Here is a 12,617-nt window from a genome sequence, read left to right on the forward strand (position 1 = left end):
GAACAATGAGATAGGAGGGTCATGAATTTAAGACCAGTGTGAGATACACGTATAAGGTCACATCTAGAAATGAAAGGCAGAAGAGGGCGGAAGGAAAGGAGTGTTGCTAAGAGCAGGGCACTTGTTTATAGCACGAGTGAGGCCAGGGCTATTACACTGAGAAATCCTGTCTTGAAAAGAGAAAAAGAAAACCAAATAAATAATAAACATAAAAACAAACAAAAAACCAAACCCCAAACGACTTGGTTGAGGGTTTAGCTCAGTGGTAGGTAAAAGGTTTCCCTAGCAAGTCCTAGGCCCTGGGTTCCGTCCTCAGGTCCGGGACCAGGAGGGGAGTTGGAGAGGGAGGGAGAAAAAGCAAGACAAACCAAGCCAAAGCAATGGTTACAGCAAGGAACCCTCACCCCTCAGCTTGTACAGCTTAGCTATGTCTACTAACTTGGATCTAGTCTACTTTCCAGACTCATGGTCCCAATAATGTAGTTAGAAGCTAAGTGAGTCAGACTCCATTCTCAGCATGCTGCCTTTTATTTTTTTTAACACCTCCATATATTGCTATTGCACTCAGACTTTTTTTTGTTCTTTGTTTTTTGTTTTTGTTTTTTTCGAGACAGAGTTTCTTTGTGGCTTTGGAGCCTGTCCTGGAGCTAGCTCTTGTAGACCAGGCTGGTCTCGAACTCACAGAGATCCGCCTGCCTCTGCCTCCCGAGTGCTGGGAAAACATTTTAAAGTAATATCTATAGTACACTTTGAAAAACACTGATACAGAAGAAAAACAGAACCAAAAGATGGTGGAAATGAGCAGAGCATAGTATCACATGCATGTAATCCCAGCACTTGGAAGGCTGAAGCAGGAAAGTCTTGTGTCTGATATCATCATCAGCTATATTACATTGGAAGACTACATCTCAAGGGAAAAACAAAAACACAAAAAATAAGATAGCTGGAAAGTTGGAAGATATAAAGATATAAGGACAGATTAAATAGGTGAAGTTTTATTTTTCACAAGGTCTTGCCATGTGGTTTTAGGCTAGCCGGGAACTGCTAACTGAACCAGGTTCCAAACTCAGGACACTGTCTTGTGTTTTATACCTCCATATACTGCTCACAGCCCTCAGGTTCTAAATGCTTTATCTACTTTTGTCTGCCAGGTATGTATTTCTTTCAAGCTGGCCTTAAAGTAATCCTCCTCTCTCTACCTTTGGAGTGCCAAAATTACAGGTATGTGTCCTCATGTCAAATAAATAAGTTATTTTTACACTCAGAACCTATCTTATAGTTAAGGTAATCAGTAAACATTTTAAGCATGCTAGAATGAGTACTTTGGCAAACGAGAAAGAAGTATTATTGAGCTGGTAGATGAGTACACATGGACACAACAGCAAGTAAGGGGCCAGGTAAAGAGAAAAGGGTTGAGGGCTATGGGGGTGGTAGAAATGCTTAACTAGCAAGTACTGAGACTATGAGTTCAGTACCCAGAATTTAAGAAATAAAAAAAAAAATTAAAAAAAGAGAGAGAGAAAGAGGCAGGCAAGATTGAGGAAGGCTTCAGAAAGGAAAAGGCCTGGCTGGGGATGATGGTGTATACTTGTAGACTCAGAGCTCAAGAGGCAGAGGCAAGGGACTACTGAAAGTTTGAGGCCAGCAAAGTATATATGGTCAAACCCTGACTCAAATAAACAAAAGAAAAATCTTTTACTGAATGTGAAAGATCTCTCAGCCAGACAGCTTATTCCTCTCTCACAAATGTACTGTATATAAATTAATGCACTATATATAAGTGAACAGAGACTGCCTGTTTGTAAGATGGGCCAGTCCAGTAGTGTGGGAAGGCCAATAGCTAACACTATCTGCTGGGAACAGTGAGAAGTAGGACTCTTCAGGGAATGGAGGCAGCAATGAGAGGCTGGAACCTGGACCTGCAACAGAATTTAGGTCAAGACAGTCATAGGACTTCTATTCTGAGGACCTGCCCCTGTAAGACAGGAAATTCTGTTGCCTACTCTACTCACCCCTCGGTCTCTCAGAGATTCTGAAACTTAAAGATGGACAATAGAACACCTGGGAGGAAGACAATACAGTTACATCACTTGTGGGTTCCTGAAAGGACACACTTCGGCAGACACTCAAAAGTGTAAAAGATCACCTGCACGCTTACTAGGAAGCATGAGCTCCACATCTGAACTTACTTGGACTGGTTTCTCCTTTACAAAGCACACTTACCACCATCTATCTGTATGTGGTTAAAGTGAAATTACTATTTCATTGAGATAATACTTTGGCGACTCACCACGAAGAACTACAAAAATGTAAGCTACTTGCATTTTATCTCACTTGAAAGTATATTTTTAATATTACACTTGTTACTATAGTATTTGGTATCTCAAATAATAATGTGTATGTTTTCCCATTGAAATTGGTTCTCTCACCAATAAAGCTGTAGGAGAAAAGTATCAGAACTCTTTTCTGTCTTACAAATATCTATCTATCTATCTATCTATCTATCTATCTATCTATCTATCTACCTACCTACCTACCTACCTACCTATCTACCTGTCTGTCTGTCTGTCTGTCTATCTAAATTTATGGTGTTCTCATTAACTTTGCCATGGTAAAACAATCACAACTCATAACTCTATAAGGTCACTTATGTGACTCCTAGGCCTAAAGAGTGTACACATACATACATGGGAGGATTTGGCCAATTTGGCTGTCAAGGGTGATGTGTGGGCAGTAAACATGGTCAGAAATAGGAAGAGATAAATAAGATTTAGGGTTTCTTTTCTAATGCTTACACAAGATTTTTTCCAGACCCAAAAGAATAGGATAGTTTAATTTAAAAAAAAGCAAGCAATCAAGCAAGCAAGCAAGCAAGCCCACACATGGTAGTGCTCACATGTAATCCGGCACTGGGGAGGCCGAGGCAGGAGGCTCAAGTTTGAGACAGTCTTGGCTAAGTAGCTAGGATTAGGAATACAGTTCAGTAGGCAGAACACTTGCTTGGCACACACAAAGCACTAGATTCAATCCCAGCACTGAATAAAATCAGTGTAATGGCACAAGACTGCATCCCCATCACTCAGCAGGTAGAGGCATGCGGATTAGAGTACAAGATCATCAACAAAACAAAACACGAGGCTGAATCTAGGCATGGAGGGTCACACCTTTAACCCTAGCTCTAGGGAGAAAGACAGGTGGATCTCTGGGGGTTTGAGGCCAGCCTGGTCTACAGAGTGAGTTCTAGGACAGCCAGGGCAATACAGAGAAATCCTCTCTAAAAAGTCAGAGGTGACAGCACATTCTTAAAATTCAGCCATGGGGAGGCAGGGAGAGGTGGCACTCTGGGGCTTATTGGCCAGCGTAAATTGACCTCTGGTCTTCACACATACCACAGAAGCTATTTTCTTCTGACATTAAAACAAGGTGGCAAAACAATTGTCCATTGAGAACTGAGACAATTATTTGAAAAGTAACTGAATTATAAAGGGACTTTGTATATCTAACCACCTTCAATAAAATATTTCAAAGTCACTTTATAAACATTAATTAAGCCTTTTAAGTCTTAAGAAAGGATTAGGCCTCTGTCAGATAATAAAAACAAAGCAGGTAAGACTATTTACAACAGGACTCGAAAGAGAAACTGGAGTCTAGCATCCCTGGCTCTTTCACTGTTGTTCCTAGAACATGCCCAAGCAGTGGCAGTCCCCAAAGTTCAGATTGTGATAAGCCAATACTTGAGTTGAAGAAATATTGGGCTTTGGAAGTAAAACTACTATTTCAACACTGGAATATTTTATTGCCTACCAGTTTGCTATAATAACCCTGAACAAACTAATTTCTCTAAATATCAGTTTTCCCATTTGTAAAACTGTATCAAATCAACCTCCAAGAAGATCAAAATATGCATGCCTGGCACATGCCAGTTTGCTTTCTTTCCCTAGACTTTACATTCTTTAAACACATAGACATATACACACACACACACAAAGTGTGCATTTGATTGTTATATTCTGACTAATTAAAACTAAATCTGAAAGACTCTCAAAAATAGAAAATAAGTTTAAAAAAAACCCCAAAACCACACGCATGCACGCACAAACACCCTCTGGATGAACTTACCCCATTCTTACTAAATGAAGAAAAACCCAGTCTAATTCTTTAAAAACTTTAAAACCACTACTAGTTTGTTTAGATTTGTCACCAAGCTTTCATATTAATTTCTGCTCATTTATATCTATGTTAGTAATGATACAGATTTGACTTTTAAAAAGCAAACAAATTGCGGAGCTTTCCCAGAAAGATGATAAGGGAAGAAATTTATATTTTATTGTTCAAACTCGAACTCTCATCTCTACAGAAGGAGCTAGTACATTATTCTGCAATTTATCAGGCAGTGCTTCCCTATATTAATATCCCTTTGGTTCAGAAAACAGACCAACAGAATCAGCAAAACCTGAATGTCCTGTAAATTAACTTCCCCAGGCCAGCAAGGCCACCAGACACAAGCACACCCTTTCAAGAGTCTGTAAGGTCCTTCCTGGTACTGAACAGAAAGTGAAAGCCTCTGGGTACCTTTGGCCACATTTCCAAGTAACTCTGAGCAATTTCGAAACTCCATCTCAGTGAGGTTAAATACACCCACTTCTTAACAAGCCTGGCACTCTCTGACACCCTAAACAGCTCCTTTTGAAGGGAGACAAATGGCAGCATCAAGGAAATCTCAACTCAGCCTTGATACACAGGCTACAATTAAAAGCTTTTAACTCCTTTGAAGCAAGGGTTCCCACACTTTTTACTAGCATTACGTTTCTGCGAGGAGAATCTTCTGCCCCCAAAACATGACACACAGAATGTAATTAATCTGCCCCAAAGTCACCGAGCAGGTAATGGCAGTCTGACTCCCCAGCACACGGAAGATCCCCTTCTTAGCTGCATTTGGCCATTCATAGATTGGAATGATAAGGACCAGCAGGTCTTTTACAGAAAGGGGGTGAAGAACCTCCACTGAAAGCTTCAGATAGGGAGACGGGTACTCCCGCTTCAGACAGAGCATGTCAACTCACTGTCCTTTGAAAGTAAGCCCACTGTCATGCAGATCTCAAGATTGAGGGGGTAGGCAAACACATTTTCTCCCACCGAATCAACTTCTGGGTAGTCACCATCTCGGTGTGCCTTCCACTCACCCTGCCCTAGGCAGCGCGTTAAGAATCACAAGGTGCCTGCCAGCAACTTGGCACAGCACGCAGTGCCCAGGGTGCCTCTAGAGCTCTGGGAGTGAGCTGCCTTCTCTCTTCATCTACAGCTCAACTTTCAGCAGCGGCTGTCAGGAAGAACACGCCTTCTCCTGCAATGCTGCGAAGTGCGCCCCTAGCCAGATGGACACACCCCTCGGAGGCGCTGCCCCTTTAATAGGGCATTTTCATTTTCGCCTTTAACAAATACCCCGCCACTATCATTACGAGGCACCCCCAGCCCCACCCCGGAAAAAAAAGCCCTGGCCAAAAAAAAAAAAAAAAAAAACAAAACACAACAACCCAAAAAGCCCCTGCTCACCCTGGTCTCCTGACTTAATGGACAGTTCTCTTCTCTTTACCGCTCAGCCACCACCTCAAACTCCTATGCAGCCATTGGGTGCCGAGTGCCACCCGTCCGGTTGTGGGGCTGGTCCGAGGCTCGGTTACTCACGACCATCCCTCCTCTCCCTCAAGCGGGGTGACACCCGCTGCACCCGGGACGGCCCCCCGCGGCCACGCCCCCGCGCTCACCCGCAGTCAGGGGCGGGACACCAGCGGCAGTCGGGGTCCGAGGCCAGGTACCGGCGCAGCATGAACTCTTCGTACTTGTGCATGAGCGGCGGGTCGGCCAGCAGCAGGCGGATGTCGTGCGGGTTGAGCCGCTCGCTGCACTCGGGGCAGCTGATCGGCACGCGGCTCTCGCTGATCTCCAGGCGCAGGTAGTGGCGGAGGCAGTCCCGGCACGAGCGGTGCGGGCAGCTGAGGAGGCGCGGGGCCCGCTCGGGCGGCAGGCGCACCAGGCACAGCGGGCACTCCACCTCCTCGGCGCCGCCGCCCTCGGTCGCCTCGTCCCCCTCCGGCCCCGCCGCCGCGGCCTCCGCCTCAGCCTCGACAGCGGGCTCGGCGGGCAGAGCCTCCATCGGCGGGGCCTCGGCCTCGACCGGAGTCGGGGCGGGAGGCGGCGGCGCGGCCGGGGGCGGCGGCTCGGCCTGCGGTTTGGTCCGGGCGCGGCGACCGCGGGCCGAGGCGGAGAAGACGCTGTGGAAGGTGAGGCGTCGGCGCCGGCCGCCGCTGCGGCACTTCGGGTCGGGGGCGGCCGCATGGAGCGAGGTGGAGCGCGGCGACTCGGAGTCTTTCTCGGAGCCCATGGCCCGCAGAAGCTGAGGGGCCAGGGGCGCCCAGCGCCGCCGCAGCTCCCGCCTCAGCGGCCCCCCCAGCCGGCGCCCCGGCCGCCGCCGCCGCCGCCGCCGCCTCGGCAGCTCTCCCGGAGACAGAAGCCGACCAGCCGCTACGAAGTGGTTATAAAGCCTCCGCCCCGCGCGCCGCGGCCCACTGCGCAGGCGCCGGCCTCAGACACCTCACAACCCGTGCGGCCCCGCGAGAGGCGTTGGGCGGGGCTGGGAGGGCGCGGCCTGCGGGCTGCGGTGAAGACCCGCCTCCTGCAGTCAGGTGGTCCGGCGCAGCCGTATTGCACAGGCTCCACCCTCCGTGGGGGGAGCGACCCAGTGGGCTGGGTACTGGATCCAGCAAGGGAGCCTCTTCTGTAAAGAGAAGACGCCCGCGGGCTCACCGTCTGACGTGTCTGTTGAGGCTAGCCATTAAGTGGTAGGGAATGTAGTCGTCATTGAACATTTCCAAACTGAGAGGCACCGCTGGGTAAGACAGACGGGTCCCCTAGCTGCAAGGGATCCGTAGAATAAAGTCCAAAAGTCTTAATCTAGTACTCACTGTTTCCTGCTAACTAATGAACTGTACTTCTAAACTGTATCTCCCATTCTGTCTTCCAGGTTCTACGGTTATCCACTGTTGGTAGAAAGAGGGCCAGCAGTTTGGTGCCCGGAAATGCCTTCTTTTAGTCCCCCTTTCCCCAGACCCTTAGGCTTGATAACAACAGACAGACAGACACCTCAATAGCAACGAAATCATGTCAGGATTAGATTTTGGTTGCAAATTAGACACAAAAGGGGATGGAAGGGTTATGACAGAAAATTTTCTTAACATGAAAAATACCTTCACAGATTGACAGTTTAAGCTTCAAAGTCTTTAGGTCACCTCCTTCCAGTCCATATTCTAAACAATGGGAAGGAAGACGTCTTCATTCTTTTAAGAAGACTGGTTTGGATGTTCTGCAGGTTTTAGCTTAAATCTCACTGGTCAAAATAGTCATCTTGACACATCTGTCTCTTTCCTTTTTAAAAGATAAAAATAGTACCTCTGTTATTAATAAGCGTGGCGGAATGAGGGCTCAGTAGTAATGCACTTGCCTAGCCTGCATGAGAGAGAGAACGGTGTGATGAAATAACAAACCCTTGACCTTGATAAGCAGTCTTCTTCTTGGCCGATGTTTAAAACCAACCCCCCAGGTCTTCACACTTTTGAGATTAAACACAGCGCAGCAACAAAATCCATTGGGGAAATGTCCAGTAATGAGAACTGAGAATCAGGATCTAGTGACCTAAGAGGAAAATCAAGCAGGACTGATGTCATAGATGCCAAGATAAATTGTTTACAGGAGGGAGTGGTTACTACCAATTGTGACAGATGCTGCTGGGAAGTCAAGAAAGACCGCTGGGTTTGGCAATCCCAAGGAGTCCAATATAAGGTATTAAGGTAGTAAGGTCCAATATTAAGGGTTACCCTTAAGAAGGAAAGAGGTTTGATGCTATATAGCTAAAGCAACAATGAGTGTCCATATGGTGATCAGGACAGGCTAGGTTCTATTGTGGTAGCAGAAACACCAGAGAGCTCAGAGGTTTAGCACAGGTGTGTTCTCCTCACCTGTGTAAAACCTGCTGCGGTGGTTGGCCTACCAGGAGCAATTTGGTTAGATTTAGAATTGCCACGGAAACACATCTCTGGTTGCATCCATGACAGTGTTTTCTGAATAGCAGAGAGGAGAAGTAAGAATCCACCCCAAGGGCAGGTGGCACCATCTCATGGGTGGGGATCCTGGAGCTGTATAGACAGGAGAAAGCATCTGAACACCAGCTTCTCTCTCTCTCTCTCTCTCTCTCTCTCTCTCTCTCTCCTCCCTGACTGCGGATGCATTGTGGTCAGGATTTCCCGCTGCTATGATATCTCCATCATGATAGGTTGTCTGTACACTCAGAATGTGCGCCAAAGTAAGCACTTCCTCCTTCCTGCTGTTTCTATCAAGTATTTTTCAGAGCAACAAGAAAAGTTAATATATCTGCTATGAGTCAAGGTATTCTCCAAGGTAAGTTACATTTTTAAAAATTACTAAAAATTACTTTTTTTTTTTTTTTGGTTTTTCGAGACAGGGTTTCTCTGTGGCTTTGGAGCCTGTCCTGGAACTAGCTCTTGTAGACCAGGCTGGTCTCGAACTCACAGAGATCTGCCTGCCTCTGCCTCCCGAATGCTGGGATTAAAGGCGTGCGCCACCACCGCCCGGCTTTTTTTTTTTTTTTGACAAGGTCTCACTGTGGCAACTTTGGACTGCCCTGGAATTCCCTATGTCGACTAGGCTGACTCCAAACTTAGAGAGTTCTGCCTGCCTCTGCCTCCCAGGACCTGGGATGAATTGTGTGCCACCGCATCTAGCTGTTAACTTTCCTTTCACATTTACATAGTCAGGCCACTTCCATCCTGAACTCCCTCCTCTTGAGAGCAGACTTTCAGATTGCCCCAGAGAGAAAGAGAGCTGGAGACTGCTCATCAACAGCTAAAGGCCTCAGCTCCCACTCCCAGATAGCTCGCCATAACTGGCCACACAGGTGCAGTCTAACTGCAAGAGAGGCTGGAACAGGTTGGGCAAACATAGGCTGTGTAGTGGGTAATATTCTTTCTGCCACAGCTATCAGCACCCATCCTCTTTGGAGGAGGATGGGGAAGGGGACTGCCTTGTTTTTTGGTCAGATTGTGCCAAAGGACAGGGGGATCTAGCCAGTCGCCTTGAGGTCCAGCTCCCTGTGCTGCTGAGAAACAGCCTTCAGATTCTAGTTTGCTCTCTGGCATACGGTGGTTCATGCCTTTAATTCCAGCAGGAGGTTCCATGAGGCCAGCCTGGGCTACATGAGACTTTATTGAAGTAAGCAAGCAAGGAGGAAGGAAGGAAGGATGAAAGAGAATAAAGAGGAAAGGAGAAAGAATGAAAAGAATTCTAGCTTGTTGAAAAAAAACCAAGTGCTTGTCTTGGGCACAGATTCCCAAACAGAGTCAGCCTCCGTTCATCGGTGCCACTACCAAGGCTTTAGCAGAAATCAGACCTCTTCTAAATGCCACTGGGCTTTGCAGTGGCCCCATTTCCCAAGGCGTTTCTCTCCTGAATCATCACCGTTGAAGAGAATAGGGCAAGTTCCTCTCACCGTTTATTCTCTTTCTGGTCTTTAGAAACTGAGTAGTGACTCAGGGAGATGGCATGAGGGGAGAAGGGATTCTCACTCATTCAGTAAATATCCAAATTCCTTTGCACGACTCTTGGCCAAAACCTGGAGTCATGCTAGAGATGAAGCACATGGTTTTCTGGGGTTACAGGTAGGAAAGCAGACCACTGGAACACAAGGTGATGAAGGGATTCACACACAGGCTAGGACAGGCCAGCCAAGGGCATGGCAGGCTTTGCTCAGGAGTTCGGGTAGCGTTCATGCAGAAGTGCTCTGGTGGCAAGACCTCAGTCAGAGCAGACAAGTTTATAAAGGGAGGAGAGGAAAGTTCCAAAATGAGGAGGCCAAAAGGAAACACGTAGTGGGAAGGCAGAGGAAGGCTCAGACTGAGGAAGTATGAACAGCAGGGTGTAACTGGAATGAATATCTGAAAGGATATGACAGAGAGGCCAGCACGGAAAGTTCTGTATTATGACTCCATCAGGTGCCAGGAACAGAAGCCTGGCACAAGTGCGTAGAGGTAAGAAGAGAGATTTTTGGCTCAAATAACCCTGCGAGCCATTGGTGCCACAATAGCTTGGCCCAAGGACCGCTGTGGACCAGCTGCAGACCAGCTGCATCCAGGGATACCTCCAGCTTCTGCATTCATATTTCATCATTGCTTCCTTCCATGCCAGTTGCTTCTTTGTTGTTACTGTGGCTTAAAGAAAATCATAAAACCTCCATACCATTCAGTGACATCCGGTTTTCACATTGGTAGGTGACTGTTATCACCATGCAGATCTCTTCCTTTGCCTACACTCACTACCGCACCGTAAGCCCAAAGGCAGCTGGGCCAGTCGTGGATGGAAGCCTCTGAATCCGTGTGGCAAAATAAACCTTCATCTTTTACAATGATTGATCTCAGATTTGTTAGCACTGTCAGCCTGAGCTGTATGAGCAGGAGGAGGAGGAACAAGTCTTCAGAGGGAGGGGCCGAGCTCTCATAAGAACGGGAGGGGAGCTGGAGAGACAGCTCAGTGGTTAAGGGCATTGGCTGTTCTTCCAGAGATTCGATTCCCAGAACCCACATGGTGGTTCACAACCCTCTGTATCTCCAACTCCAGGGGAATCCAAAGTCTTCTCCCTTCCTCGGGTACTATATGTATGTGGTACATAGACATATATACAGGCAAAACACCTACACACATAATTTTTAAAGGAAGGACCAGTGAACACGTAGAATATGAAATATTCACCAGAGGTAGGTTAGGGTCAGGCTTCCAGAAGTCTAGAATGCCAGGTTGAAGAGCTCAGCCTTTACTCTGCTGGGCAGCTAGACTGTGTGGCAATGTTTGGAGCAAGAACAGTCATACATACAAAGAAGTTGGAGGAAGCATTGGATCAACTCATGCCCTAATCAGGCTCCACTGAGACCCTGTCTACTATGTAACAGTAAGAATTATTGGAATTTCATTTTTATCTTGTATTTTGAGACAGGGTCTATGTAACCTTAACTGGCCTGGAACTCACTACGTAGACCCGGTCAGCCTCAAACTCACAGAAATCCACCTGCCCCTGTCTCTCGAATGATGGGCATAAAGGGTGCACCATCACACCCAGCTAACATTGGAACTTTAGATGTCCTTTAGTCGCTGGGCAGAGGCCAGCTGTGCCAAGCCCTAACTCCGAGTAGGAATTCTCTCTCCTGGTCTCTTGGGACTGGCCACTGAAAATGGGACTGGCCACTGAAAATAGGACTGGCCACTGAAGATGGGACTGGCCACTGAAGATGGGACTGGCCACTGAAGATGGGACTGGCCACTGAAGATGGGACTGGCCACTGAAGATGGGACTGGCCACTGAAGATGGGACTGGCCACTGAAGATGGGACTGGCCACTGAAAATGGGTCTGGCCACTGAAGATGGAACTGGCCACTGAAGATGGGTGGGACAGAGCAAGGCTCAGAAGCCCTATAGGCTTCACCATCACCAAGGCTACACATAGGGCAAGTACCACTACTGGTGATTAAAGCCAGCTTACAGATCTTAGGGACAACCACCACCACCCACCAGACATAGATTCAGCTCCAGGTTCTCTCTCCACCATCCCAGATAAACATTTCTTGGAAAGAAACGCTCTGGCTGACTCTGCGTACTCCTGTCACCCCCTAAGGGACCACAAGCTCCTATTTAAAGACAATCAGGTTCCTCTCTGACCTGTCTGCTCCCCTCATTTGTCCAGACCACTGTCCAGAACACTCCATGGATTCATGTGGACAGTATCTTCCTGAAGCATGAGTGCAGATACACCAGTTTGGCAATGTAGAGTTTCAACATTGTAAGTGCACGGGCTGCTGGGTTCTAGAATTTGTATCGTAGGAAAAGTCTATAGATAAAGCTACTCCAGCACACTCGTGTCAGCTGACCTTGGAACTGCGTCCTCACTGTAGTGGCCTTGGTGATTAAAGGGTCTATTGAACTATTACAAATGACTCTTATTGTGGGCTTTGGTTTTGAGCTCTTTGTTGCCTTTCAAGGTTGCTCAGAAAAGCTAACACTTATTTTATGTTTATTTATTTGTTTGTGCATTGCTGAGAATCAATTAATAAGGCCAATCATGCCAGGCCAATTCTCTACACCAACCGGTTGTTTTTTTTTTGTTTTTTTTTTTTTTTTTTTTTTTTTTTTTTTTTTTTTTTTGGCAACAGGTTCTCATGGTTGTAGCTAATGCTGAACTTGAACCCACTGTGCACTCCACACTGACTTCAAACCCTGAATCCTTCTACTTCAGTTTTTCAAGCTCTGGGGTTATAGATGTACACAACAAAACTTGGCCATGAAAATTCATTTTATTTTTATATATATTTCAAAATTTATTTAATCTTTTATATGTATGAATATTTGTCTGCATGTATGTATGTGTACCATGTGTGTGCCTGGTGCCCGTGGAAGCCAGAAGAGGGTGTCATATCTGCTGGAACTGGCTACAGATTGGAGTTACAGACAGTTGTGAGTCACTGTGTGGGTACCGGAACTGAACCCAGGTCCTCCACAAGAG

General features: G+C 46.8%; 1 protein-coding gene across 4 annotated transcripts in view; it reads right to left on the reverse strand.

Annotated features, from left to right (window-relative positions):
- Window positions 1-6,382, reverse strand: part of Rnf19b (ring finger protein 19B) — a 29,527-nt gene extending 23,145 nt beyond the window's left edge. For all 4 annotated transcript variants that reach the window (XR_005285893.1, XM_038334593.1, XM_038334594.1 and 1 more), the window contains exon 1: window positions 5,766-6,382. Coding sequence is in view for 3 of the 4 variants with exons in the window: in XM_038334593.1 (XP_038190521.1) it covers window positions 5,766-6,382 (617 nt within the window). In the remaining variant the exon portion in view is untranslated. The remainder of the gene's footprint in view (window positions 1-5,765) is intronic.
- Between the last annotated feature and the right edge of the window lie 6,235 nt (window positions 6,383-12,617).

This window comes from Arvicola amphibius, chromosome 6 (genome assembly GCF_903992535.2).
Source record: "Arvicola amphibius chromosome 6, mArvAmp1.2, whole genome shotgun sequence".
Lineage (NCBI taxonomy): Eukaryota > Metazoa > Chordata > Mammalia > Rodentia > Cricetidae > Arvicola > Arvicola amphibius.